Source organism: Pleurodeles waltl, chromosome 7 (assembly GCF_031143425.1).
Source record: "Pleurodeles waltl isolate 20211129_DDA chromosome 7, aPleWal1.hap1.20221129, whole genome shotgun sequence".
Classification (NCBI taxonomy): Eukaryota; Metazoa; Chordata; class Amphibia; order Caudata; family Salamandridae; genus Pleurodeles; species Pleurodeles waltl.
This window is the reverse complement of record NC_090446.1, coordinates 538,289,192-538,316,667: the sequence shown is the minus strand read 5'-3', so window position 1 is coordinate 538,316,667 and position 27,476 is coordinate 538,289,192. Positions and strand designations below refer to the sequence as shown.

Here is a 27,476-nt window from a genome sequence, read left to right as displayed (position 1 = left end):
CTATTGGCCCTAAGAATGGGCAATATCAAATGAGCGCGCGAGTGCGGAGCACGCAACTGACTTATTTAAAGAGGCGGTGAAGCCTTCTGCGCAGAGCCGTTTGACCCATGCTCCCACTCCACGGTCGTCATAACAAAATGCAAACAATTAAGCATAAACGTCAGTAAATAATAAGAAAGTTTTGGGTACTTATTTCTGGCTGCGAGCAGCAAAGAAAGAGGATGGACTAAAGAGGCAGAGACATTTATGTGGATAGTAGACCTGGGATTGGTCAGGATATGGACTACTGGGAATGTTGGGTCATGTTGTTTTTTTTTAATGTATTTAAACGTTCATTGACTGATGTATTCTTTCAGTAAAGAAAGAGAAAGCATAATCCGAAGCCTCCTGTCCTGCATAGAATTGCATAGCACTCTCACCAGAGTTGATTTCAAACTTTTTCTTTCTACATATGAAACTGAAACCAGAAAGGATGTAGATTAACTGTATAACCCTTTCTCCAAGAGCTGATTTATTGCCTGAGCTGAGCGGCTCCCTGTATTTCCCCAATATCAGAGCCTTCTGCAGAGGCCTGTGTAAACGGAAAAACACTTAGTTAAATAAAATGAAACATTGTACAGCCTTGCATTCACTGGAAACAATAAAAACAGTTGCATTTCCTCTTCTCTGTCTTCTCCCAGCACATGCAATGAGCAGGCTGTTTTTCAGTGAAATAGAATGCAGCTCTCTCTCTCATAACTCTGATTGGCTGTTGCCAACCAATCAGTGTAAATGTGTATTTCACAAAACTGCAAATGTGTTGGTATGACTGAGGGGTGAAGAATGAGAAGTAGATGATGGATGAGTAGTAGGGATGATAGATGATGTATGAGAAGTAGGAATGATGGAAGATGGATGAGAAGTATGGATGAGAAGCAGGGATGAGAAGTATGGTTAATCGAAGAGAAGTAAGGATAATGGATGAGAAGTAGGGCTGATGTATGATGGATAAGAAGTAGGGATGATGGATGGGCAATAGGGCTAATGGATGATGGATGAGAAGCAGGGATGATGGGTGAGAAGTAGGGATGATGGATGGATGAGAAGTAAGGATGAGAAGTAGGGATGATGGAAGAGAAGTATGGATGATGGATGATGAGTGAATAGTAGGGATGAGAAGCAGAGTTGAGGGATGAGAAGTAGGGGTGATGTATGATGGATGAGAAGTAGGGATGATGGATGAGAAGTAGGGGTGATGGAAGAGAGCAGGGATGATGGATGACAAGTAGGGATAATGTATGATGGATGAGAAGCAGGAATGATGAAAGAGAAGCAGGTATGAGAAGTAGGGATGAGGAGTGAGGAATCAGGATGTCCTAAAATGGATGCTGTAATGGCTTGTGTGGGCTCGGCATCTGTGAAACATGATTATGTGAATCTTTCTGCTGGCACTTTGTGGTGTAAATGACGTCCAAGTCCCCAGCTATAGTATACCCAACTACTTTGCACATTTTGGGGAAAAACAGAAACCGTAATTGACCGCTGATCCTCACTGATTCATTGGGTATTAGAACAACGTTTATCAGCCATATTAATGAGCGGGGTACACGTTTCACTCAAGATTTGCAGTCCAAGTGAGTTTTCTTAAATCTCTGTGATAAGGAAGGGGGATCTATATAGCTACAGTTGAAAGTGCATATCACACAATAACATGATCTCCTTTCACATTCTCAAGTACTAAGATTGTCAAAGGCGAGTGGTCTGATTTTAAGGTGCAAACACATGCAAAGGCAGGCAGATAAACATGAATAGATTTTGCAAAAACTTGTGATTTGTTACTTTTTGTGTTATAGATGTTGGATAGCAGAGGGACAAAACTGTAGGTAAAAAAATGTGTTCACACCTGTTACAGGAAATTATACATTCTCACAAATATATGTATGCTTATTGCAGAACGGTGACACATTTGTGATTTCTACCACTGGTGTAGCTTCAGGGGGTGGTTCAGTGTGACTCCACCCAAATAAATGCATTCTTGGCTTGGTAGTGGGGTATGGGAGCCCTGAGTGGGTCTGCTTTGTCTGTGTTGTTTTTTTTTCTTGTTGTGGTCTAAAAACAAAAGCCAAAATAATAAACCTTGATGTAAAACAGGCGTGAAAGTGGGACAAACGTATACATCTGGTGGCTGAATTTCAGAATGTTAAACCAGATAACATGGAATCAATACTGGCTTCCCTGCTTTTCCCAATTGATTGATCCTAGGCAAACATTTTATTTGATAGAGCCTCCTATTTTATTATCACATACGAGACAACTTTTAAATAGTTGAATTCAGGATGTGCACAGTACAAGCACCTCTTCTGCTTGATTTAATATGGGATATGTTTATGGTTTACATGACTACTGATGTGCCTCTTAGTTCACTAATGGCATTGACATTAGTGGGCCAGCCAATAATGTTTTAAAGTTCATGTTTAATAATTTTTAAAAAGCGGCTGTGTATGCAGTGATAAAATCTGATGTACTAAGGCAAAACACTTATGCACGTTAAAGAAATACCCTTTTTAGGGTCGAGCCTGCGTCGCATGCGCTTGCGCATGCGTATCGCTAGCAAGACACTTTAGGTATTAGAAAAGGGCTCGGATCCCCGTCGAAGTCACGTCAGTGTCTTTCATTGCCACGTTGGCTTGCCTGTTAGAATCCGCTTCTTATGATTAGTAGAAGGCACGCATACGTCATGCCTTTTCCGCTGGTTAGCCCTCCTCGAGCGCAGCGACCAAGTACAGAAAACATGCGAGGCTGGCTGGGTTTGTGTACTACTTTTTGTCTGTTTTCGCAGCGCGATGTTGCTGGGCAGAAGTCCAGCGCTTCGCTTGCCATCGACCTTGTTGTTTTTTGTTATCATTTTCTTTTCACTGTGCGCTTTGAGGTTGCTAAGATTCACTGGCTTCTATTTTATTTCATTTTGAAGCCACAATGCCGTTTGGTGGACCATCCTCATTTTCTAAACTATTTAAAAAAAAAAAAAGAAATAAGATTTCCTAAGAGTGTGGAACTTCCTGATATGAATATTGTCTTAACTAGTGTAAGCTTTAATTGGTCCGGCTAGGCATTTTTTTAGAAGTATTGAGAGCCCTTGTTTCGTATGTTTGTTTGAATACTGTGGAAAGTTACCGAGGTCAAGAGCCAACCCTCTTTAGTAAGACCAGAGGGTTAATTGGGTGACATCGAAAAAGCTTTAGGCTTTTAGCCACTCATTGTCGTGGTCGCTTTCCTTGGGAGGGTCGCAGCAGTCCAGGACTGTTGTCAATAATGGGCATGTTGTAAGACGAGTGTGTATTTGATAATTGAATTGAAATAATCTATGTTTCGGAGGAGGGCGGAGGCTGGTGACCTTGTATGTTGTTGAATTTGTGAATACATAGAGCTTTTCGCCACTAACTTTGCTGACATATGTAGCCTTGTGGCGTCCGATAAATACACGCAATGACGGATTCTTTCTACTAAGAAGGAGGGAGAGCTGCGGTGCTTTCAAGCATGTAACGTTGAATAACCTAATGAGTGATGAGAGGTTTTTAGCACAGTGCACAAAGGGCCTGCTTGTATGTAGCTAGAGGTTATGAGGGTTAGATGAGCTGGCAGAGCTCAGAGGTCTGATACCTAACCTAAAGAATGTGGTCTCCATTTGTAGGAGCAACGTGTTTTGGCAATGTGGAGTGGTTTAGTTGGAGAAGTGCAGTCATTATCCTGAAGCAGGGTGTTTTTTTTTTATTGTAGGAGCTTTTTGGGCAAAGATTCTTGAATGCCACTCCTATTTATTACCAAGCAAGTGGTATGCACGTAGGGTGAGGGCCAGGTGGTGCCACATTTTTAGGTTGAGCGAGCAAGCGCTTCCACCTCTTATAAGTATTGTGGGCTTTTAACCACGCCCACCGCACACCCATCACTTTCACTCATTTGTGAGCTTGCTGTTCAAAAATCCTTCATCATTTGTAAATGCTTCACCTTTGTCCCGCCTTGGGGCGGTTTTGTTTTCGCCTTGCGGATTGCCCTTTTACATGGATAATTGCATGATTGCCGATACGTTTGACTGTGAGCAAACTTCTTTTTCCTTTTCTGTCACTCCTTCGTGCTCATGCTCATGGCGCTTTCAGTCGGCTCACTTATGTCAGCTAACGTTTTACTTTTCATATTCAATTTATGTGGCAAGTAATGTCCAGTTAGGAATTTACAATGACAATAGCTCTAACTCGAGCAAACGCGAGACCCATTGCATTGCAAATGCTTGTTTAATTTTGAGGAGGCTGTATCATATTTTTACATTATGTTTTTTTCATGATATACATGTCAAATGTTTTCATGGCTTGGCTCATGCACGGACTCTTAGAGCCAAAGCCCAACCCTTGGTTCCGCTCTGGTTTGCCCTGTTCATCTGCTGGCACCCCCACCTCTATTTACAGCTCGAGCTTTGTACACATGGCTGTCAGTTACTTTTTATAATGGCTTGTAAAATGCATGGATTGGAAAAGTGGATCCCTTCTTTACCATCAATGCTTTTTGTAGAAGATACAAAGAAGAGCATGTGCAGTAAAAATACATTTCAAAAAAGTAATCCCATGCAGGGACTCCAGGCCAATGTGTTGTATGTGACTGTAGTCTTAAGTACCCACGGAGAAATACTAGGTCGAGGTAGGACGGGCAGGGGCATATGTTAAGGTGGTGTGTTTGGGGTGACAAACACACCACATGCATTCTTGGCTTGGTAGTTAGGTCTGGGGGCCCTGAGTCAGATCTGCTGTGTTGGATATTATGGTGCTGGTTGTCCTTGTCATTCTCACTTCACTTAGAGCTTTTAACGTGTTTATTTTTTCTTGGAAACTTAAATATATAGTGAGTGTTTACCAAGAAAAGTAATATAATTCTATAGAAGTACTCCATGAATGGGTGCAAATGTACTTTTGAATTCACAAAGGAGTAGTAGATTAGGAGAGTTGCACTGTCTCAAGTATCCAAGCATACTACTGGCAATCAAGCATCCTAAAGGTCATGGGGTGATTGCCAGAAGATAGTCTAGCCAGAGGCAATTGCTCTGGATAACATCCCAACCCATATATTTTCACCAACTGTGCCACTCTAGACAGAAGCCGACCTACACAGCAGTATTCACCCTATTCCTCCTCCGAACAGTCCACCATGAACCGCTGTAGTTTCACCCCTCCACTCTGCAGCCAATGCCTTTTTTAGTTGGGAAATTTAAGATTCACAACCCCGAATCTCAGTGACGAAGTTGATTTCTATACATCTGGACAACACACATTCTGAACAACTGATACAAATAGCGACCCTGGTGCTGCAGAACAGCAAATCATTGCAGCCGTTTCCTGTGCCACGAGGATGTACCTGCCAGGTTGCTCATTGTGCTATCAACTTTGGCAAAATGCTACTATGCCACTCCTGCCAAAAATCTTTTCACGACTCCTTCCAGAACACATGGGGATACTTTTAAACTACGCATAACAAAGCTCACGTTGCTTTGAAATCAATGTAATTGTGTTCTGTGTAATAATTAATCTATTTTTATGTTTCAAAACGAGTATAAAATAAACTGTAGACTTTAAAATGTCAAACTGTGGAGCTGTTGTTTTAAATGTAAAAGGGCATTATTAGGAACTCTTAACCTGACCACAGCCCTGATTATGATTGCCTGTTGAAGGGTTCGCTACTTCTCGCACCCTATCAAATGTGACACCACGAGGGTCGACATTCATCGGCTGTGAGAAACAGCACCGATTACGAGATGTTCTCAAATAGTGGGAACTAACATGCATATGTTGGTATTTACCGCACAAAAAATCTGCAGGTACTTGAAAATAGTAGCCATTTTCACCTGTTAAAATCTGACAGATTTGACATGCCAAAATGCGATCAGGGATGTGAACTTTATCACAACCAGCAATTACCAGGGGTGATAAAGTATGCATCACTTGTAATTCTAATCCCTCCGCACACTGGCTTTTGGGCAGGGATTGGAATTCTCTGGCCCCCTCATATTGAACGCCTAATTATTCTGTTCATCCTTTAAAATGTAGTCGACTTTTTCCCCATAAACATGTAAAAAAATGAAGTGTGGACATTAAAATACCAAAGTGAGTAAGTGATGTGTTGAACACAAAAGAGCAAAGGCCAGCAAAGTAGGAGTTCTGGAAAAGTCTTTGTAGAGAATGTAATGTATGACAAAATGCTAGTGGTGAAGTAAATGCAAAACACATTGGTACCTATTTCTAGCTCGGGCCAGAGGGAGCTTTAGCTGTCTTCCTGTCTCGTGCAATCAAAACAAGAACTGGCAAAGTCAGTAGGTGTGGCCTTAGCAAGCTGATTAGATGGTTATTTTTTTAATTATCATTGCAAGCATGTGCTGCAAAAACAGAGTGAAGAAAAACAGTAAAACATGCCACTGTCTAAGGTTAGCAGCATATATTTGCAGAAAAAATATTTTTCAAAAATAACAATTGTAAACAAATTTAATAGAGGAATGGTGTTACTTGCTAGCAGGGAGGAGGACTTAGAGCAGGCAAGAAAAACCTTGTTAGTTTGAATGCACTTTACAGGAAAATATGATTCATATTGGTGCAAATTAAAAAGTGCTAGTGGCTTTTATTTATAGTGAGCTAAAGACAGTTTAAACAAAGAAGGCTGACTAAATAACATAAAAAAATAAATTAAAAACACATTGCCACAGTACAAAAAGGGATCCATCAGCCATGAAGTACGCCTTTTTTAGGCAGATGCTCAAATGTGGTTAGACAAATGCACAATGCACAGTGCACAGTGCAAGCAGGACAGTGGCTGAAGTGGCGGATCCAGTGCCGCGTGATGTATGGAGTGGTGGGCAGAAAGAAAAAGTGAATGACAGTTGGACAGACCAATGGATGAAGAGGATTGTGCCACCACTTCTGCAATGTGAAAAACACTCAATGATTGTAAGGTGCATGCGCCAGAACTTGCATCAATATGAAATCATGGCTTTCACTAGGTTAATAAACCATTGCAAGACACGATTGCCACTTAATGTTTGATCACCTTGTCGGCAAGGAGTCGAAGCAACTGGCACAACATTTTGAAGTTCTGAATTGCAGTTATTCCATCTTGAAAGTGGAAGTCTGGACCGGTGGGGGTGGGGCAGTCGTCCAGTGACAGTTCTGCCGTAAAAACTTCACTTGAGGTTGTCAAGTGTGCTAGAAAAGAAAACGATTCTTGACACATAGGCTTACTTTGGGAAGCAGTGTGCTGCTGACACCACCCAGCGCTCCGAAATCAGGCTGCCTCCGCAGGTGTGGTATCCTGGTGGGCCAATGCTGGCCTGCCAGGGCCAGCTTCGGGCCTGGGCGTCCTGTCCCCCCGCGATGCGATTGGAGCCTGTCTGAGGTATACAAGCTGCAAAGAAGGAGGTAGGTTCTTGTTAGTTACTCTGTTTACACTGTCTGGAAGCCAGTGTGTCTTCATGTCCCACACAGATGTTGCCACCAAGTTTTCACTTCTGTTTACCAATTCAAAGTAAGGTGGAAGGTGGCCGTAGGGGGTGTATTAGAGCAACCAGTGCCCGAATGACAACAGGCTAGTGCTCTAAAACGAGGTAATATATCATCATACGCATAAATAGGCATTTTTACTGGCAAAGAGGCACGCAATGTGGCTAGGCCTTCTAACTATATAAAGAACGCACTACGGACAAGATGGGTGAACTTAACCCCTATTAGGTAATATGAAATCGGTAATACAGGTTAAACCCTTAGTTAAACTGGATCAAAGATCGCCTTTGGAAATTAATATTCTGACTAGGACCCATGTGCGAGAGAAATGGTTACATCATATCCATTGGTATAGCCCTTAATATACATCATGATAAAGTTATCGAATTTATATCGATGGTGTTATAAGTGTGTATGATGTGAATGCCAAACTTGTAGTTTGTATTTATTAAGATTTTTTTTTAATGTAAATAAACATGAAATGCAGTAAAGACAGTATGCTTAAGGATGAATAAAGTCATACCACGGGTCCTTCAGACATAATATGTGTTGAGGGATGGCATACTGCAGGTTTGCATCTGTTTCGTTATATTTGAAACACGTGTTACAGTAGCGAAGCAAGGATGCCATGGGCCCTGTTACAAGGAAGAAGAATGGCCACTTTGGGGTAGTAAAATATAAAAATTATCAGGGTTCAATGGGCCCCTTAAGGCTCGGGGTCCCGGTTCCCCGGCTGCACCAATGGTAGCTACGCTCACTGACTTGTGATAGCTCCTGACACATTATGACCATGACCATGCTGAGACACAGGCCATGGTGGCTGCAATGATTGTATATACTAAAGTTAGCAACATCAACAAGCATTGGAAAATACAATAGATCTGGCTTTTTTATTCAGCTGTTTAGTAACAGTTGAACACATTTCTGTATTTTGCCGTACATAGTTCTAGACACAAAAATCTCTTTACGAAGCAATATGTTGGGCTACGACAAAGACTAGTGCAATCACAAAACCTATTGGGAACAAAAATAAACAATGTAACCATGGTCAAAAAATCAAGACTTCGATGGGCAGCTCACCCGAGCAATAATAAATCATTTAAAACACATGAAAGACAATAGCTGAGGGGACTGACACAAAATACACTTACTGCACTTTTTATTTTATATTTGTAAGGCAGTGACGGCCGGCAGCTTTAGGAGGGAGGGGGGCGGGCGGGATATACACACACACACACACACACACACACACACACACCCATTCTTTCACACTCAGACACGCACTCACATCCATTAACAACACTCATACCATTAAAGCATGCACGCACCCACCAAACATTCATTTTAAAAGATCGCACACACTCATTCTTTCACACACGCATGCACTTCCATTAAAAACACTCATAACACTCAAACATGCACGCGCACCAAACATTCAATTGAAAACATCACACACATACACACACACACACACTTACCTTCAGCCTCCAGGTCCTAGGAAGGTTGGGACTGCTGCCTTTCCTCATTGGCTGGTGGGAAGGCAGCAGTCCCAGCCTCGTCACAGAGTGGGATGGGGTCAGTGAGACTGTTGACCCCACCCCACTCTGTGACAAAGTGTCACTGATTGACACTCGCCCTGGGCACTTCAGGGCTTAAACCTGAAGCGATAAGGGAAAGTGTCAATTGGTGACGCTTTCCTCGTCACCCAGGGGAGGGCCTTGAGGCACCTTTGCTGAGCAGAGGAGGTCACGCCCATAGGAGCTGTGACCTCCTCAGCCCAGCAAAGTTCAGCTCAGGCAGGCAGGAGTCTGTGCAAATTGTGCATGGATAACTCCTGGCTGTCTGAGCTGAAAATGAAGAGTGTCTGTTAGGCTGACCTTTGTTCAGCCTGACAGACACTCTTCATGAGGGGAAAAAGGTGGGGGGGAATTAGCCTCTTCGCTCTAAAGGACGGGCCGCCACTGTTGTAAGGATTGTTGACATGAGTTTATTGTGATACAGACCAAGAAATCAGAATGCTTGGTCGAAACATGGCCAGTCCCTTTGAGAGAGGATGGGGAGTTGGCCAAAACTTGTCGGAGGCACTTTTTGATCTTCTAGCACTTTGGCCCTATGCGCTTTGCGGATCAACAAATGGACTGATTATTTTATTCTATGGAAGGTGGAGTGAATATTGTCAGACTTTGAGTCTTTCAGATGAAGAGTGTTTAATATAAAGTGTGCATTTTAGATTTCCCTCTGCATCTATTGTCTGTATTTAGCAGCTGGTAATGCAACACAACTGTTTTCGGTTTCACTAGCCCTGTTTTTGTACCGAACACGCCTTAACCCCTGTCCTGCGAGCTACCTTCAGGACATTACAGGTCACCAGCACCCCATTCCTTGTCCCACGGGGTGTTGACACTCATTACAAAAAGCCTCAAACTCACAGCTATAGGGGCCCTGTACACCCATCCTCAAATACACTACAGCGCCCTCCTGCAATTGCACAAGTAACAAGACCACTGAATGGCTGATCTTCTGTCTAACAGACTTTGAATCACACCCTCATCGGTGGGACCTGTTTGTGATGTGGCACAGACTGCAGATGCTTTTATTATTGTATACTAAGCAATGACTAATGAGTAGTTATAGAATTAATACAGGCTCATTAACACACTCACCATGGGGAAGGAGAACTAGGACTCCAAGCAGATGGAGATACGCCATCTCTCAGCCTTGTTGGGCTTTGTGTACCGCGTCTGATAAAAAACACCTCAAGATGCAAGCGCCCTATAAGGTACAAGAGAATAGGAAAAACACATAAAACTGAGAGCCTGTAATGCACAGTCATCTGCAATGGACGATGCAAGATCAGGCTGTTTCCTGAACCTATGCGCTCACCTGTAGCACAGCTGTGCTCCTGCTTTTATGTGGTTGTGCTGTCTAAAGTGCCTAAATCTGAATCAGAATTTTCTGAGTTAGTGTATGAGCTTCAAAAAGCGCAGCTCGGACACAACAAGCCGTGGTTGCTTCTCCCGGTTTCCAGGCTGTGCTCTGCAGCTCATGCACTAACTCAGAGAAATTCTGAGTTAAATGAATGGAGTAGGTTAATTGTTTTCCAGTACAACCCTGAGTGAAGGTCAATTACTTGTTATCAGGCGTGAAGAAAACACACTGCTAATAAACATGATTAAAATGGCAAGATCTGATATATCTAGATTTTGTTAGATTCCCTGTTAATACTTATAACGAAATCTTGAAATCTTTCACCGCTTTTACCAATGCCATTCGCCCAATATACTTTAAAAATCAAAATATTTACTTAGGGTTTTATTTCACTTTCAGATATTTTATGGAAAACCACTGGTGTAATGAATTTTGTTCCTGGTTTAGGGATAAAATAATAATTATGCATTGTTCATTGTCTATTTCTTTTCTACAGACTAGGTGATGGTTTTATTAGGTTGTATAGATGGCATGCATCTCTAGAAAGATCAATGGTCTCCATTACACCTTGCAACAGAAGAACTTTCCTGCGGCCCTTTTGTAATTGATTCAGAGCAGCCCGCCTCTTCCTTCCCAGCTTACATTATTCCCTCTTTCTTCTTCCATGTTTGACTCCTTACAAAACAGGCTTTACAAAGGTGGTCTGTGCCAGGCCAACGAGGGCATTTAACAAATAAAAGCAAGATTACTTTAATGAGAGGCTTTTTCCTTCCCCGATAAGGCCTCGCCTTAGAGAGAATGAGTGAGGGATTGTTGCCAGTAGATACGGATTATTGAGCCAAATTAAATACGGATTTATATGGAGTGAGTGATTAAACATGCAGACCAAAAGAGCAAATTATTTATATCTTTCCAGTGATTTATATAAAAGTGAGAGAGCGGTTAGGATACACAAATGTGTGTTGTATTCACCCTGCAATAATATAGCATTAATGAGCATCTGACAGCCATCATCATGAATCTTTATTCGGTCAACCATTGACCATAAAAGAAACAAAGTACAATAAAATCCCACAAAATACACTAAACAGTACTAAAATTGTTGTTTTATGTAAAATCATGAAACCATAAAACTGAAACATGTCAGGCAAGAATATAATTTTATGGTACAATTGCGGAACCTGTAGCCCGCTATATAAAAATTGTAGCTGAAAAGCATATCCTCACTGTTGGCAATGTCTATAAAAAATTCATGGCGGCACTACACAGTCAAAATGTGCCTGCTTTTGAAAATGTAAAATAAACATTTTCCTTTGCGAAGAATAAAAGTTGCAGAAAATAATAAAGTGTATTGTGCCTTGTTCAGAGTGTCCATCGCATGGGTAGGCAGGCAGATTATCAGCAAACGTGCCCTGCGTGGGATATTCAACCTCAATCTGGGTAGCAAGAACCTATGATGTAGGCTTCTAACCCTCCTTAAATAAGGCTTAGTTCCAAGGCAGGTGCAAATTTGAGTGTGGGCAACAACGGTGGGCTTTCCTACATTTTTGGACATTCTCTCCTCCACACATTTGGCGAAAAACAATTTGGTCAATGATCTCGAGAAACTAGAAGAAAAGGTACATTGATTTCTGAAAAATTCACTTAGAGTCAACCAATTACAAGTCATATGCATGTATGTGATCCAAGGTATTTTTAGGCTCTTTTCCAATGTAAGACAGTCTGCTCAAATTCAATGGTTTAGAAAGGTTTACTCATTAGTCCATATTTTCAGCCATAGCAGAAGGGGTTGTAACATCACAGTGTTGCTTAAGTCCTCAAGCCCAGTTTCAGTGTGACATATGTAATTGCTAGTGGGCCTGGGCACAGCTAGCAACCTTTTTGTGAAGCCATTTTCCTCCTTTCCAAACCCTGGTTGGTTGAAGAAGCCCCATACACTGGCCCCATATGTGCCACCTGGAAAGCTCTTAGCCTTATAAAGGGTCACTAACTCTTAATCGGCTTGCTACACAATCTGGCTGCAAAACCTAGGACTGCCCCTGTACTCCTTGCTAAAGTGGCGGCCCTGACAGCTTTCAAAGTGCCCCTGGTACATCTATCATCAAACGTATTTCCACATAAGGATACAAAGAAACCTTGCTAATTTTCATTCTGTTAACAGCAAATGCCTTATTTTTTTTTATCTCGGATCCAAAGACCATGATGTGAGTTTTTGTTTAGTTACCATTGGGTCCAAGCCATTTATAAAGGCACAGAACCGATCTAATAAATGATGCAAGCCAATCGCAGTTCTGGCCAATAGGACAGTGTTATCAGCATAGATGAAAGCACGTATACTACGAATACTGACCCTGGGACAATCAATGTTAAAATTCAACAAATGTTTTTTTCCAGACCATTGATGTACAATGAAAAAGAAAAGGGAGCCAGTACACAGCCCTGGTGCACACCTTGATCAAGCATGAAGGCTTCTGTTGTGTTCCCAGCTGGACTAAACCTCACGCTGGAAGTTACCTCTAGATTGAGTTCCTTCAAAAAGTTGACAATACAAGACTAAACCCCTAGATCAATAATGATTGCTTATAGTTTTGACCTGTTGATGGAGTCAAAGGCTGAGCTCAGATCCATAAAAACGAAATACATTTTACCTTCCTTTGCTACTGTGTATTTCTTAATTAGGAGGCTATGGATTGAGGCACTGCTCGACAGTCCCAAAGCCAGTGCGAAACCTAACCTGGGGATTTGAAAGCATGCTGTTATCAGTCGGCCATGTTTGCAGACATTCCAGCAAAATCCTGACCATTATATGGGCAGTGGAATTTATTAGATATGCGGCAGGAGCATTTTAGGACCCCTTGGATTCTTTCTTAAAAAGAGGGACTATTGTTGCATGTGACCAAGTCTTGGGCAGGCCCAAAATTAAGGAAGCCTTAAAGACATTAGTCAGGAGAGGGGCCTAGAAGGGTAGGTTTACCCTAAAAAGGTCCACTGGTATCCCATCTGGGCCTGGAGCTTTCCCAGAAGGGTATCTTTTAATAGCCTCCATTACATCATTCAGACTAACATCTAAGCTGCAGAACGGCTGGGTGGAAGCTATTGAGATTACAGATGTTATTGTCTGGCTCTTGCTCGAAGCATGGTCCTACTGAGGCAAAGGTTCCGAATATAATTGAGAAAAGTTTCTGACCCAAACCTCAAGGGGATCTCTGTATCCAGCACTGTTTCATAAGGTTTCTCGAGATAGTTACAGTTGACCGTTTGCCAAAAGAGTTTGCTGTTTGTAAGTTCATTAGCCATTATTAAGTCATTGTAAACTTCTTCTCTTTTTATTATTTTTTATTTATTCATTTATGCTTACAACCTGCAAACAAACAAGGGAACCTCTTCCGCCCACTTATCATTAAGATAAACGCAACTACAGCCTAATTCAGCCACAAAGTATCGCCGGGCACTAATAGCAACATGTGTCTCAACTAGTCCACTGAGTTCTAGAAAACAGAGTCCAGCAGTGATATCAAATGTCCATTTGTAGGCAGCATGTAGCCGAACAAGTCTCAGCAAGCTGCCGAGCCCAAGGGGCGAACACAGAAGAAACACTCAACAGAGAGAGAAGAGAAAGGAAGCCGGGGAGGAAGCAGAAAGTACCATCAGCAGTCATCTCAATCAACAGCAATGCACAGGAGCGAGGGCTCAGACAATTCCACATTTATGCCCAGTCAGCAGAAAAGCTCCTTAAGTATGCACAGACGTAAGATAGGATCGGAGGGGCACCCAAATATCACGTGGCCTAGAGCCCTCCGGCACCAGCTCCCAATAAATTGTCAATTGTTCCTGACAAAATGCGGCATCTCACAGCCAATCGGAGACTCTAGGGGGTCCACCCCGGCAAATTGCCAACCTGCGCTTAGCCAATAGCAGCAGCATACCTACTAATCTCCTCACCGTCAATGGCACCCCGTTCACCGTACCCAGCAGCGCCAGCACAGGAGAAGGAGTCAGCTCCAGTCAAATTATCTCTTCAATCGCATGAAAAACCTCCTGCCAAAAGTCATATACTTCCACACAGTGCCACGTCAAATGAATAAAGCCAGCGTCCGGAGCGTGACATCTTACACAAGTGTCATCCGCTCGCAGCCCCATAGCGGTAAACTTCTTCTCTTATTGTAAACTTATTATCTTATTCCCTTTTCTGGGTCGGTATGGCCTTCTTGTACATCTTTTTACTGATGTGGATCCATTCCCGATCTCTTGCCACCGCTTTAAGGGTTGACAATATCTGGTTGTGGACCCTGGTACAGGTCAAGTCAAACCACCTCACACATTTATTTTTATGGATGCTATTTGTAACACTGACATTTCCTGTGCAGTGTCACAGATTCTGTAAAAACTGCTGATTATTTCGAGCCTCTCCTCCTTGATCTCCTCCAGGCATGTCAAAAATCACTACAAGTTGTGGCCATTAGCTTTCATAAAAAAGTATTGTTAACAACTATTGCCCATCTCATGATAACCCCCTTATTAGTTGAGTGTACCAGTGGTATTGAGTGGGTCGTCACCTGACACTTTATAAAAAAAACATTACTCATCAAAATAGCTATGAGCCTATGATCACTCAAAGGGGAATCTAGTAATGCATATTCTTTGACCCATACCCTAAGATTGTATGAAAATGAAATAAAATCAATTAAACTAAAATAGATATGCCAAACAAAAGTGGGAGTAACAACGTGGCAACTGTTTAAAGAGTCAAAAGCAAACATAAGGTAGTACCTCACTAATAGCAAATTGAGTTCATCTCCATATGAGCTATGACCAAAATGTGTTGTAAGCTCCCGTTCGTTGTTCAGCAGTCCTCATGACATTGCTGGAGACACTTGACAATGTTTTCCATTAAAATCCCCCATTCATACAATCGCATAGCTACCGTTGAATCTGCTCACACTTTGCTCTATATCCACCTGCAATGCTTTCACTATGACAGAGTTACTGTCATGAAAGACATCATTATAATAAATGGCCAATAACGTATGCTCTCGTTCACATTTTATAAGTATCATCTGATAGTGGGGAGAAGCCAAGTTTGCCCTCACAAGCCGACCCAGAGAGGTAAGTTTAACTACAGCTCCCTCAGCCCTGCTCTTAGATCCTGCTATCACAGAAGTGAAATCAAAATCCAGGTGCTAGGAGCCACCATTCATGCATGCAAAGAACTGTATAGGGCAGAGGTCTTCAAACGGAGGGGCGGGCCCCCCAGGGGGGCCTCAAGTGATCCCAGGGGGGCGCCAGACACTGGCCAAAAAAAGCATTATGCAGATAACATGCCTTTGTTTTAAGCTGAAGCATGTTATTGCATTTTTAAAAAGGTAACATTACTTAACTGCAATGTTTATATAGTTCTAGACATATTTAAACAGTGCCATCTTTATAAAACAATTGTAAAAAATTCTCAGGGGGGGCAATGATATTTTATTTTTCAACTGGAGGGGTGCGGCACTAAGATGTTTGGAGACCACTGCTGTAAGTGATAGCCGATCCATAGGATGACATGGAACTTGCACCCAGACAGACCTGGATTGCTAGCTCAATTATGATACCCTCTAGACATGTCATGTTTGGTTTCAAACAAGCTGCCTTCTCTCCCTTGACAGAAATCTAGTGTTGAGGGACAGCTGGCATGTACCCAGGTGGCACTTCAGAGGTTACTCACCTGTTTGCCCCAACTTCTTTGTGCTCTGGCTGGTCTGCCTGCACGTTTCCCATGTCTTCTGCCACCAAGAAAGGATTCTTATCTCATGCCAGGTAGTGTGGACACTCCCAGGAGTCAGAGACAAAGACTGATGCAGGAAGGAGGTCACACATCCCGCCCCCTAGCCTAGGCTAATGAATAGGTATATCAGGTCGGTAACCTTCAAAAGCTTCACCGCCCCTGATAACCATCTGTGATGTCTCCCAGAGGAGGAAACAGCCCTGCACCTGCCACAGGCACATTTGCTTGTGGTCAGGTGGGAAATTAGATATGGCGAACAGTACACACTTCCATCAGGCTGACCGCACGTTTAGGGTGAGCATCCCGGTCTGTGCTCTAAATGTTGATTTCTGCTATCCTAGGAGTGGCAGAATAGAGGGTTCTGGGTAGCAAAAGGTGACCCACCCCACCATGTGTGGTCACCTCAGAGGTGCATTAGCCATAGGAGATAGCAACCCATTGGCCACTAGCCTCCACACTCCTTACTCCCCTAAATCCAATGTTTAAGGGCCACCCCTGACACCAGAACCTCAGATCTGATTGACCATCTTTGAAGAAGGACCAAGAGAAGACCTGTGTCACAGAAAACCGAACTTTGACTACTGCAACAAAGCAAAAGAGGGATACTCTGTCCTTGAGGCAAAAGGCTGTGAACAGTATAAAGTGACCCTCATCCTTGGCTAAAAGTCTGCACTCCTGACCAGACGGACCCCTGTGGACTCCAGAAGCACCCTCATTCTCCCATGGACCAGTGGCACTAGTCCCCTGCAAACTGCAGGTAATAGCACTCAGGCTCTGAAGAACCAGCATCCTTCAGGCCCTTCATGGGATTGCTCAAATCCAGGTGGTCCAGTTACTTCTGGGAGTTGTAGTCTCACCTGCCCTGAAATTTCAGGCCGCTATGTCATTCCCCTGGACCCTGTGAAGTTCCTAAACCTTTACCCATGCCAAGGCTTGTTGGTTGCCAGGCAGTAACTGGCACTGCATTTGACGCTGCAACTGCAGGGCACACTGTGCATCCTGCATCCGACATTGCCAATCCGGCCCCAGCTCAGTTTTTGCATCTTCTTTTCTGCATCGTCATATAACGGGTATAATAAGCACGAGTCTGCTTAGCACCACGGGCAACCAGGACAACTCTGCATGGGCCATGTAAAACTGAACTGACTGTCATGGCCTGGTATTAGGACCCGCACAAACTTACCTCTGCAACGGTTCCACGTAACTCAACCTCTAACTGGTCTTTTGCCACACAAGGTTTTTCTATCTTGACTTCAATGCAACGTTTAAAGGCCATTTTTGCTGTGATTTAGTTTTGCTTCAAAAATCCATAACTCCTGTTATACTTAGGCAAATCTGTTCATTTTGGTGCCTAAACTAAGATAGAAATAAGCACTATTTTTATAAATTGGTGTTGGATTTCTTTCCGGTCATGTCAATTACTTATCATCCATGTTGGTACTCTGAAATGCTTAACACATGTTTCTCTAAGTAAAGCCTGACTGATCTTTGCCACAGTACCAGGATTGCGCATGGGATTTACTAGCTTGAATCCAAGGAACATCTTTGGGGTATTGTGAGAGTATTACATGGTGAGGACTAACCCCCACACCACATAATACCCCGCTTTCCTACAGCGCCCCTTTATTTTAAAGCACACAATAATTGGCCATGTTTTTTTTTTATTATCTTCTGTGAGGCAGTGTGCGCACAAAGATAGGAGGTGAAGAGGTCCGTGGTGACAACAGGACTGTACACGTGCCATTGGTCCCCAAGAATGTGTGCAGGTTTTCCTTGACTGGTTTCTAAAGCTTCTTTAAGGTGACACACATTGCAGACAAGTAAGGCGGCTGCGGCTGCAATACCAAACATGCATACAGTCCGTGCTATTTTTTCAGCTAGAAATAACTCAGATGGGAGAAGGGTATGTCATCTGCAAATAATGATACAACGCAAGCAGAGTCGGACTGTCCGAATTTCAGAAAAAGCGTGTGAAACAGGCATCCTTAGAACTGCCTTGGAAATCAGCGACAGATTCACGAATTGCTTCATAGAAAATGAATATATCCTAGGCCAATCTGGTTTAGAATTGGACATGTTATGGTCTTGAGAGCAATACGAAGAAATAATAATGAGCAAACAAAATGTGCACAATGTTAACATGGACATCAGTTCACCAAAGTACCAGGGGTAGCGGAATTGACATCACACAACCTTTGCCCTTCACTTTCACATGCATACATTCATCCATACACACTCTCACTTAAACACACTCCCACCTGCAAACACGTACGCATCATACACTGAAAAGCATTTTTTTACTTACCTCAACTGCCAGTGAAATCCCTATGTCAGCTCCATTGTGTATTAAAATAATAGTGCAAATTGTATTTTTCTTCACTATTAGTGAAATAAAAACGTTATTGAAAATAAGGAGAATGGCGCCCTTATGGACATCAATAAGGACAATACAGTATATGGAGGATCGGCTGCTCTATTTCAGGCACTGATCTTGCCCCCAGGGGTCGCAAAGGCAGTGGCAGGGGTCGCAAGGGGAAAGACACCAGGCGACCCCTACGTCCATGAATGTTAAGGGAAACAAAACAAAATAAAATGCTTATTTCAATTCAGAGGTGAGGACAGCCTCTTTGCATATAAATCAGCATTGTACATTTTATATCATAACCAAGTAGCGATATTTTTCTGGTTACTGCCATTATTCTAAGTTTAAGATTTTAAACGCACTGCTTTTTATAATTACACAGGCTTTTGGTGCATTACATGTCTGGCACAAGGTTTGTGCTCCAACAAGGTTTGCGGCAACGTTGCTTCATAATGAAAGCCACACAGTTATTTCTTTTTAGAGTCCCTCTCACTAATCAGGGAGGCCTCGGGTACAAAAAGTCAGTGAAACATCATACATAAAGGCCATTATATTATAACCAAAACGAGACAATTTGAAATAATATGTCAGTGCAGCAAATCAGTAAAATGAAAGAAACATTCAAATATTACCTTGCCAGTAATATGTAAAGCACCTCTGCTACCTTTTACTGTCTGAGACTGTGTCCTTTTCCATTTTGGATTGTGTGAAACACTGCTGCCTAGAAGCTATTAGCTCATTTGTTTCTGCTGATAAAAAATACTTTTTGAAACAGTGGTCAGTCAGTCACCTGAAACAATCTTGTGCTATGTGTCTACCAATGTATAGGACACTTTCAGTTGCAAGAACTCATATGCAATTAATGTGCAAGTCAAAAAGACGGTACTCTATGGATGTAGTAACAGGCTAAATTATGACATAAGGGTACGTTATCCATCATTTTCTTGAGTTTTTTAAAATTATAATGATTACAATTTGCCTTCCCACACCGTCAGATAATATGAATGTTGAGTAAATGAGAGATAATGCTAATGCAAGCCTATTGGCATACATTTGTCTGCATGCTGAATGTGGAGACAGTGGGCCCCAATGGAGAATAGGCCCTTTTGTGATTGCTAAAAAGCCTTTTTACGTGCACTAACCCTATTTTGCGAGTTCGTAACATATTACCAACATGCAAAATAGTTTTTGTGATTCGGTATTAGGAAGAGGCGTGTTAAGGGCACCCCTTCCTAATAGTAACTTGCATTGGTATGTGTGCGGTCGCAAAACATTTAGGGCCATATTTATACTTTTTGACGCACAACTGCGCCAACGCAGTTGTGCGTCAAAATTTTTAACACCGGTTAACGCCATTCCAAAGCGCCATGCGGGCGCCGTATTTATTGAATGACGTTAGCCGCCGTTAGCCGGCGCTGCTAAGTGGTGTGCGTCAAAAAAAAATGACTCACACCAGGCAGCGCCGGCGTAGGGGAAAATGGAGCTTGGGCGTCAAAAAATGGGGCAAGTCAGGCTGAGGCAAAATTATTGCCTGAACCCGATTTGCGTCATTTTTTTTTGACGCCCAGACGCCATTGACATGACTCCTGTCTTAGCAAAGACAGGAGTCATGCCCCCTTGCCCAATGGCCTTGCCCAGGGGACTTATGTCCCCTGGGCATGGTCATTGGGCATAGTGGCATGTAGGGGGGCACAAATCAGGTCCCCCTATGCCACAAAAAAATTACGGAAAAATATACTTACCTGCACTTACCTTAATGTCCCTGGGGTGGGTCCCTCCATCCTTGGGCGTCCTCCTGGGGTGGGCAAGGATGACAGGGGGTGTCCCTGGGGGCATGGGAGGGCACCTCTGGGCTCCATCCGAGCCCACAGGTCCCTTAATGCCTGCCCTGAGCAGGCGTTAAAAAATGACGCAAACGCGGCTGGACGTAATTTTTTAAGGCCCGCCCACTCCCGTGCGTCATTTTTGCACAGGAGTTTAAATATGGCGCACAGGCCTGGGAGTAATTTTTTAGAAGGGAACGCCTACCTTGCATATCATTAACGCAAGGCTGGTTCCCCCTTCTAAAAAATGGCGCACATGGTGGAACTTTGACACCCACTGCGTCGGACGTCAAAGTATAAATATGGGACAGTGTTTGCGCCGAATGTGCGTAAAAAAAAAAAAAGGACGCAAATCCGGCGCAAACAGAGTATAAATATGCCCCTTACATTTTACTGACTCCGTGAAGGAGCTGGTAACCCATTCCCAAACGGAAAGGGATCCCCAAGGGACCCCTTTCCTTTTGTTAATGTGGGTGCAAACATTTATTAAGAGCAGGCAGTGGTCTTATGGACCACTGCCTACTCTTAAAAAATTAAAAGAAAACTTTTCATTTTTTTTTTCTAATGCATCCCGTATTCCTTTACGGGAAATGGGCTGCATTTTAAAAAAAATTGCTTTATTTAAAAAGCAATCGCAGACATGGTGGTCTGCTGACACCAGCAGGCCACCATCTCTGTGACATCAGACCATTCCCAATGGGTCACAAATTACAACCTACTTCATGAATATTGATGAGGCTGGTACATTTGCGACCCATTGGGAATCACGAAATGTGTCTGAGACACATTTGTTCATCGCAGTTTGCGTCTTCCTAATCGCAAGTCGCAAAAGCTCACAATTACAAAGTCATAAACCAATTTCTATGTACATGTGGCCCAGTGTCTTTTAGCCTGGGACCCCCTTGGGTCAGTTGGTGTCACTTACTTTGCTCACTTGGTGGCAGTCGAAAATGACTTTTACGCCTCATTACTCTTAAAAGCCACCAGTCTCCACTGCCATTGATCCACCCTCCCTTTAAATCATCAATCCATTCTTTCACTCATCCATCCTTTCTCCCATCCATCCATCTTTTAACTCATCAGTCTATCCAGCTATTAATTCATCCATCCGTCCACTCTTTCACTCATCATCCATCCATGTGCTCTTTAACTTATCCATTCTTCATTTCACTCAGCCATCCATCCTTTCACTCCCTCACTTATTATCCATCCATGCTCTCTCATCATCCATCCATTCATCTGTCCATCCATCCATCCATCCACCCTTTCACTCATCTATCCATACTTTTATCCCTCCATCCACCCTCCCTTTCACTCATCCATCAATGCTTTCATTCATTCATCTATCCACCCTTCCATCATCCACCCTCCCTTTCGCTCAGTCATCCATTTTTCACTCATCGTCCTTTTATCCATCCTTCACTCATACATTCATCCAACCTTTCACTCACTCATCCATTCACCCTTTCACTCGCATACACCTCCATCCATCCATAGATCCTTTCACTCACCTTTGTCTGCTAAGTTACAGACAGAAGAGGCTCATCAACAGCTCTACCTCAGCTGTAGCATCTATAGCAGAGGGGTTCACAACGCCCCTAGTAGTGAATCATTTTGGGTAGATGAAATCTAGCTAGCATAGAACAGATTATTCTTTGGTGGTTTCAAGTTGGCTAATAGCCTTCTTCAGTGATTTCTCCAGTGAACTATGTGCATAGATGCATATGCTAAAGGACGTGGGGATGGAGTTTGAGATTGTCAGACGTAATGGAGGTTGGCAGAGGACATAGCCAGTCATTTCTATACCTGGAAAGAAACTGTTGTCAAGGCAGTTCCCTTCAAGGTACAAAAGGTTTAGTGGACGCGCCATCGCTTATATTTTTTGGATTTTCAAAAGCAAACTTCCAAAGCTGGAGTTTGTTTCTAAAAAAAAAAACAAGACCAATGACCACCAATCCAGGGGACTTCTCTCCCAGGACATGAGGGTCATTACAGTTTTTTTCTGTCCCTCACCACCAGCCTTTATGTGGCAGTGAGAGACAGGAATACAAAATCACTCTATCTGCTCTAAATAGAGGGGATGGTGTGATGGTTTTACGCGGATGGCACAACAGAGCTTTCCAAAAACAGAACAAATGGGAGCTCCCCCGACAGAAAGCTTTTGGTCTGCCAGTCTCTAAATGAGGCGCACACTAGCTGGTGTTGCCTTGCCGAGCTGCCCGCATCATTAGCTAGCTATCAGCTTTGATGCAATGTAGTGAGCGTGTCAGTTTCATATATTTATCTTAACGTGTTAGGAATGGCCGATATGTGTGTTGGTGAAAGTGTACTGATGTGCTATTGAGGTGTAAATACTTCGGCAACTACTAATCTCGGCAGGAAGTGGAGTGATGTGAAAATGATAAAGCAGCTGTTCACATGATGGTGCCATGCTGGTGCCTCTTAGGTTATGCTAACATATATAGCCTTGTTTTTGAGATGTTGATATCTGGAGCTTATATGGGTGTGCTGTTATGCTGTTGAGGAGGCACTGCACATCTGTGTACACATCATATATATAGCAGCTGAGTGATCCGAGGTCAAACAGAATCCATCACAAGGGTTAACTGCATAGCCTTGTTTAACCTAACATACTATAGCGTAATATAGCATAATATAGACTTAACAATGCACAACATATACAAATATGTAGTAAAACATAGCATGACTTAGAATAGCACTGACATCATACCGTAAAATAATTTAGCATAATATAGTATTGCTTAACATGATATGACCTGGTACGGAATAGCACGGTCTAATACGCAATAACGCATAAAAGTAAAATATATGGTCATTTACGGCAGTATTTTCTAAAATACCAGATATCGTGCATGATAAAAATGATAAAAGAGAGTTAAAAAGGCAAAAGGCTTATGTACACACACACACACACACACACACACATATTTTTAGCCTACATCATACAAAATAATAACACAACAGAGCACAACGAAAATAACCTAACATTTCACACCATACAACACAAAACACACCATTATTTTTATTATGTAGGCTAGACATGATCAATCAATCAATCTATCTATCTATCTATCTATCTATCTATCTATCTATCTATCTATCTATCTATCTAACTATCTATATACGTATCTATCCATCATTTGAGCCTACATCAGAAAAAATAATAACACAACAGAGCACAACGAAAATTACGTAAAAATAACGGTACATTTCACACCATAAAAACACCACAGTACTCTGTATCACAATGCACCACAACACACCATACAGTAGCTCCTCATAAAATTTCACATTGCATGTCCCCACACCAAAACAGCGTAATACCCACATCATGCCATATTACACCACACCACACTACAAAACAATAAAAAAGACTGATCCCCAACTCGTGAGACCATAAAACACACCACACCGTAGAATAACACAGCAAGATAGCCAATATTCCCCTTTCTAGAGACACCTACCGAGCAGACGACAGATCAAGTGCAGTGTGGCTTCCACCGTCAGCACAGCAGGCTTAGTATACCCTTACTCCTTTTACAGAGGTGAACAAAAACACAATGTCACACCCAAATATGCCACTTCTCATCTGAGACGGTGTCAGGCGATGTGAGGGTGCCATTGATCCTCCCATCAACACACAGGATGCGTTATCATGAAACACAAAGAACACATTTTGAAAGAAAACATTCAAATAATACTAAAAAGAAATCAGAAGAGAGGCAACAGAATAGACAATGTGACATAGTGTCAATTACAGACATCCATTAAGGAATAATAACTGTAGACCTGGCATCTGTAGGGAAGGCACATACTTTTACCCCCTCCTGTGGAACTTAGTCCCTTTTACATATATTTGTGTCATTATTGAAGAATAAGAAAGGCACAGCAAAATGAACTGCCTCCCAGCTACGGGAAACTTAACAAAAGCTATGAATTTGTAAGGCAAATAATTCTCGTGAGAGTTACCTGAATAACTTTGCTTTGTGAAGTGGCCATTTTTCTTACTCAAGCGGTAAGGTGTACCAAAAGGGTGTGTGTGTTGGTGGGTGGAGGGGACGGGGGCGCTTCTGCATAACAAAGCCCTTTAGCCACTACAATTTTAGTGCTGGAAATTGAGCATGTGATAGTCTCACACGCCTGCTTGTGTTGTTTTCACTCACACACGAAGGTGGCATGTCAGTATGTTGCTGTTAGAATAAAATGCTGTATATAATACCTTCAAAGTAACAAGCTCTTCAACTGTAGCATGGTAATTTGTTTGACACCAAAGCTGCAGGACCTCATTTAGATTAAACTATTCAACTCGAGTAGACCCACTTAGTAATGCTACATCTTGTTCACTAGTAAATAAAGGGATATGGTGATAGTAAGAAGTGGGTTGGACTCACTTGACTACCATCGCGCCATTTTGTGATGTTCCTCTGGCGTGGGTGGTAGGACCCTATGAAGCTGTCTCAGCTTCAAATGGTGTCTGTTCCACTGGTACCATAACCGCAGTTCCTAGCTGGAAATTAATCCTAAAATCAGCATCCCAAATCATACGTAGAGTTTTGGCACAGCCAGTGAATTTGTGTTTCTGTACATTCAGAGTCAGGAGTCTTGATCGGACATGTGGACTTGTGGTAAATAGATAAGGCAGTACAAATCTATGCGGCAGATGCTCAAAGCTTTTTTTTTGTTCGCAAATGACTCTATTCGATTGCGAACAGAAAAAAGCGTTTTTGAATGTACAAAACCCTATTTTGCAATTCAGTAATCTATTACCGAATCGCAAAATAGGTAGCAATTTGGCATTAGGAAGGGGAGTCCCAAGTGGGTCCTTTCCTAATAGCGAGTCACACTGGTATGTAAGAATGTTTTGTGACTAGGAATACGGTCACAAAACATTTGCAGTTACCACCAATGTTAAGTTAGGGACCCTTTCCTTTTGGCAAATGGGGGTGGGGGCACATCTTTTTTAAGACTAGGCAGTGGACTTTTTCCTTTAAGGAAAATGGGCTGCATTACAAAAAAAATATTGCTTTATCACAGATATGGTGGTCTGCTAAGTTCAGCAGGCCACCATCCCTGTGACTGAGCCATTCACATTGGTTCGCAAATTACGACCCGACGCATGAATATTGATGAGGTAGGTACGTTTGCCACCCACTGCGAATCACTAACAGTGTCAAACACAATGATGGCTACCGCCAATCTAAAGTGGTGGTGGTGGGGGTGAGGAAGTGAGAAGGGGGGTGTTAGGGGAATAATAATAAAAAAATCAAAACTTACCTGCCGTTCCTGATCCCACTACCAGCTGCCTCTGTCACTCCTCTCTTCCTGGCAGTCATTGGGGCACAAGCTCCCAATCCAGATGCTGCTCTCATGCTATACCAAGCATGAGAGCAGTGAAGGGAATAGCTTGAGCGGGTTGGTCAGATGCTCGCTCAAGCACAGGGAGCCTGTTCCATTTCTCCACCTGGCTGTGTAACACAGCTGAGTTGAAGAACTGTACAAGCACATGTCAATTCAGACAACACTCTTATGCTATGCCAAGCACGAGAGCAGCTCAGGGATTGGCCTGAGTGGGCTGGTCAGATGCTTGCTCAGCCACAGGAAGACTGTGTCATTTCTCCACCTGGCTGTGTAACACAGCTGGGTTGGAGAAATGTACATGCACATGCCAGTTTGCCCCGGCTAAAACGGCTGGCCAAACCAACATGTGCACTTTACAGTGCCCACCATTCCTACTCCCTTCCATGGCCCAGCTCGGTCCCACCCTAGATCGGCATGGCTCAGTCGGAATGAAAAATAAAATGTTAATAAAATTGCTTTAGTATCATGTTATTTTTCATTTGCTGGCACTGAGCAGGGGAGCAACGCTCCCCCGCTATCACGGAGGAGCTTCCCCTTGGCAAACACATTGTTGTATATCGCAGTTTGTGATTTCCTAATAGCGAATTGCCAAAATTCAGGTGATTTCGTACATCTGGCCCTATATTAGGTACCTTAATCTTGCCCAGTTTCATTTTATCTCATTTTCTTTCAGAGAGGTAGCGAGCATTTATAGAACTGGCAACTCTCCCTGAAACTCTCATGTACCGAACCAGCTTAATAGTATATTTTCACATCATTGCACACCATTTGCACATCATTGTTAAAGAAATTAATAAAAAAAGCCCTGGTTGTTACTAGGTATGTTGTTGGTTCCAAATATATGGTGGAACATGGCAAGGACAAAAATTAGCCCTGGCATGTTGTATCACAAATGTAGTGTGGACAGATGACACACAGGTATACAGCTAATATATTCTTGATTTTGTGGCCCGCCTTTGTAGATTGTTCTTCTACTTCTGGGTAACCATGTGTCCATCCAAGCAGTACCGGTGCCACCCTACTATAGAATGCTCTGCTTCGCCTTATACTTCCTGTCCACTCTTTAGGGTCTGGAATTGGTATCCTGTGTCTTGGCTTCGAGCATGACATTGGGTGCCTCAGAGGTGATGGGGATTATGTTTGTTATGTGAGAAACCAATGTGAGAGACCATTTTCAGCCACTGCTTCTTTAAAAGTTTGATTCTTTCTCGACCAGTCGCCTGAGAGACTCCTTTTTCCCTAATTCGAGCACAGCAGCGCAGAAGCACTGCTTTTCCAATGTGTTGTTATCTATGTGGGCTTTTAGCCACACCCACCTCATGCCCATCACTTTCAATCTTTGTGGGCTTGCCTTTTAAAAATCCTTTGTTATCATTGGTAAATGCTTTACGTTTGTCCCTCCTTGGAGCAATTGTGTTACCGCCTTGGGCACTGACCCTCTTACATGGATAATTGCACGTTTGCTGATACGTTTGACTGCAAGCAAACTTATTTTTCCTTTTGTGTGGACCTATGCGCTCATGGCGGCCTTGGCGATTTGAATCGGCTTGCTTATTTCAACTGTTTTACTTTTCTTTTTGTTTTCTGTGCACAAGCAAGAGGGATTCCAAGGCTCTTTTAGAACTGGCAAAACTTCTCAGCAGACATGAAATCTTTGATCAAAGTAATGTCAAATTCAGTTGAAAATAATAAAATGTGTGCTAGAGTTC

At 42.7% G+C, this 27,476-nt stretch overlaps 1 protein-coding gene across 1 annotated transcript in view; it reads right to left on the bottom strand.

The window, feature by feature from the left end:
* LOC138246915 (uncharacterized) overlaps positions 1-8,815 on the bottom strand; it is an 81,220-nt gene extending 72,405 nt beyond the window's left edge. Inside the window, exons 1-2 of the mRNA XM_069201662.1 lie at positions 8,797-8,815; positions 7,251-7,413 (exon numbers count right to left, since the gene is read on the bottom strand). Coding sequence (XP_069057763.1) covers positions 7,251-7,413; positions 8,797-8,815 — 182 coding nt within the window. The remainder of the gene's footprint in view (positions 1-7,250; positions 7,414-8,796) is intronic.
* Between the last annotated feature and the right edge of the window lie 18,661 nt (positions 8,816-27,476).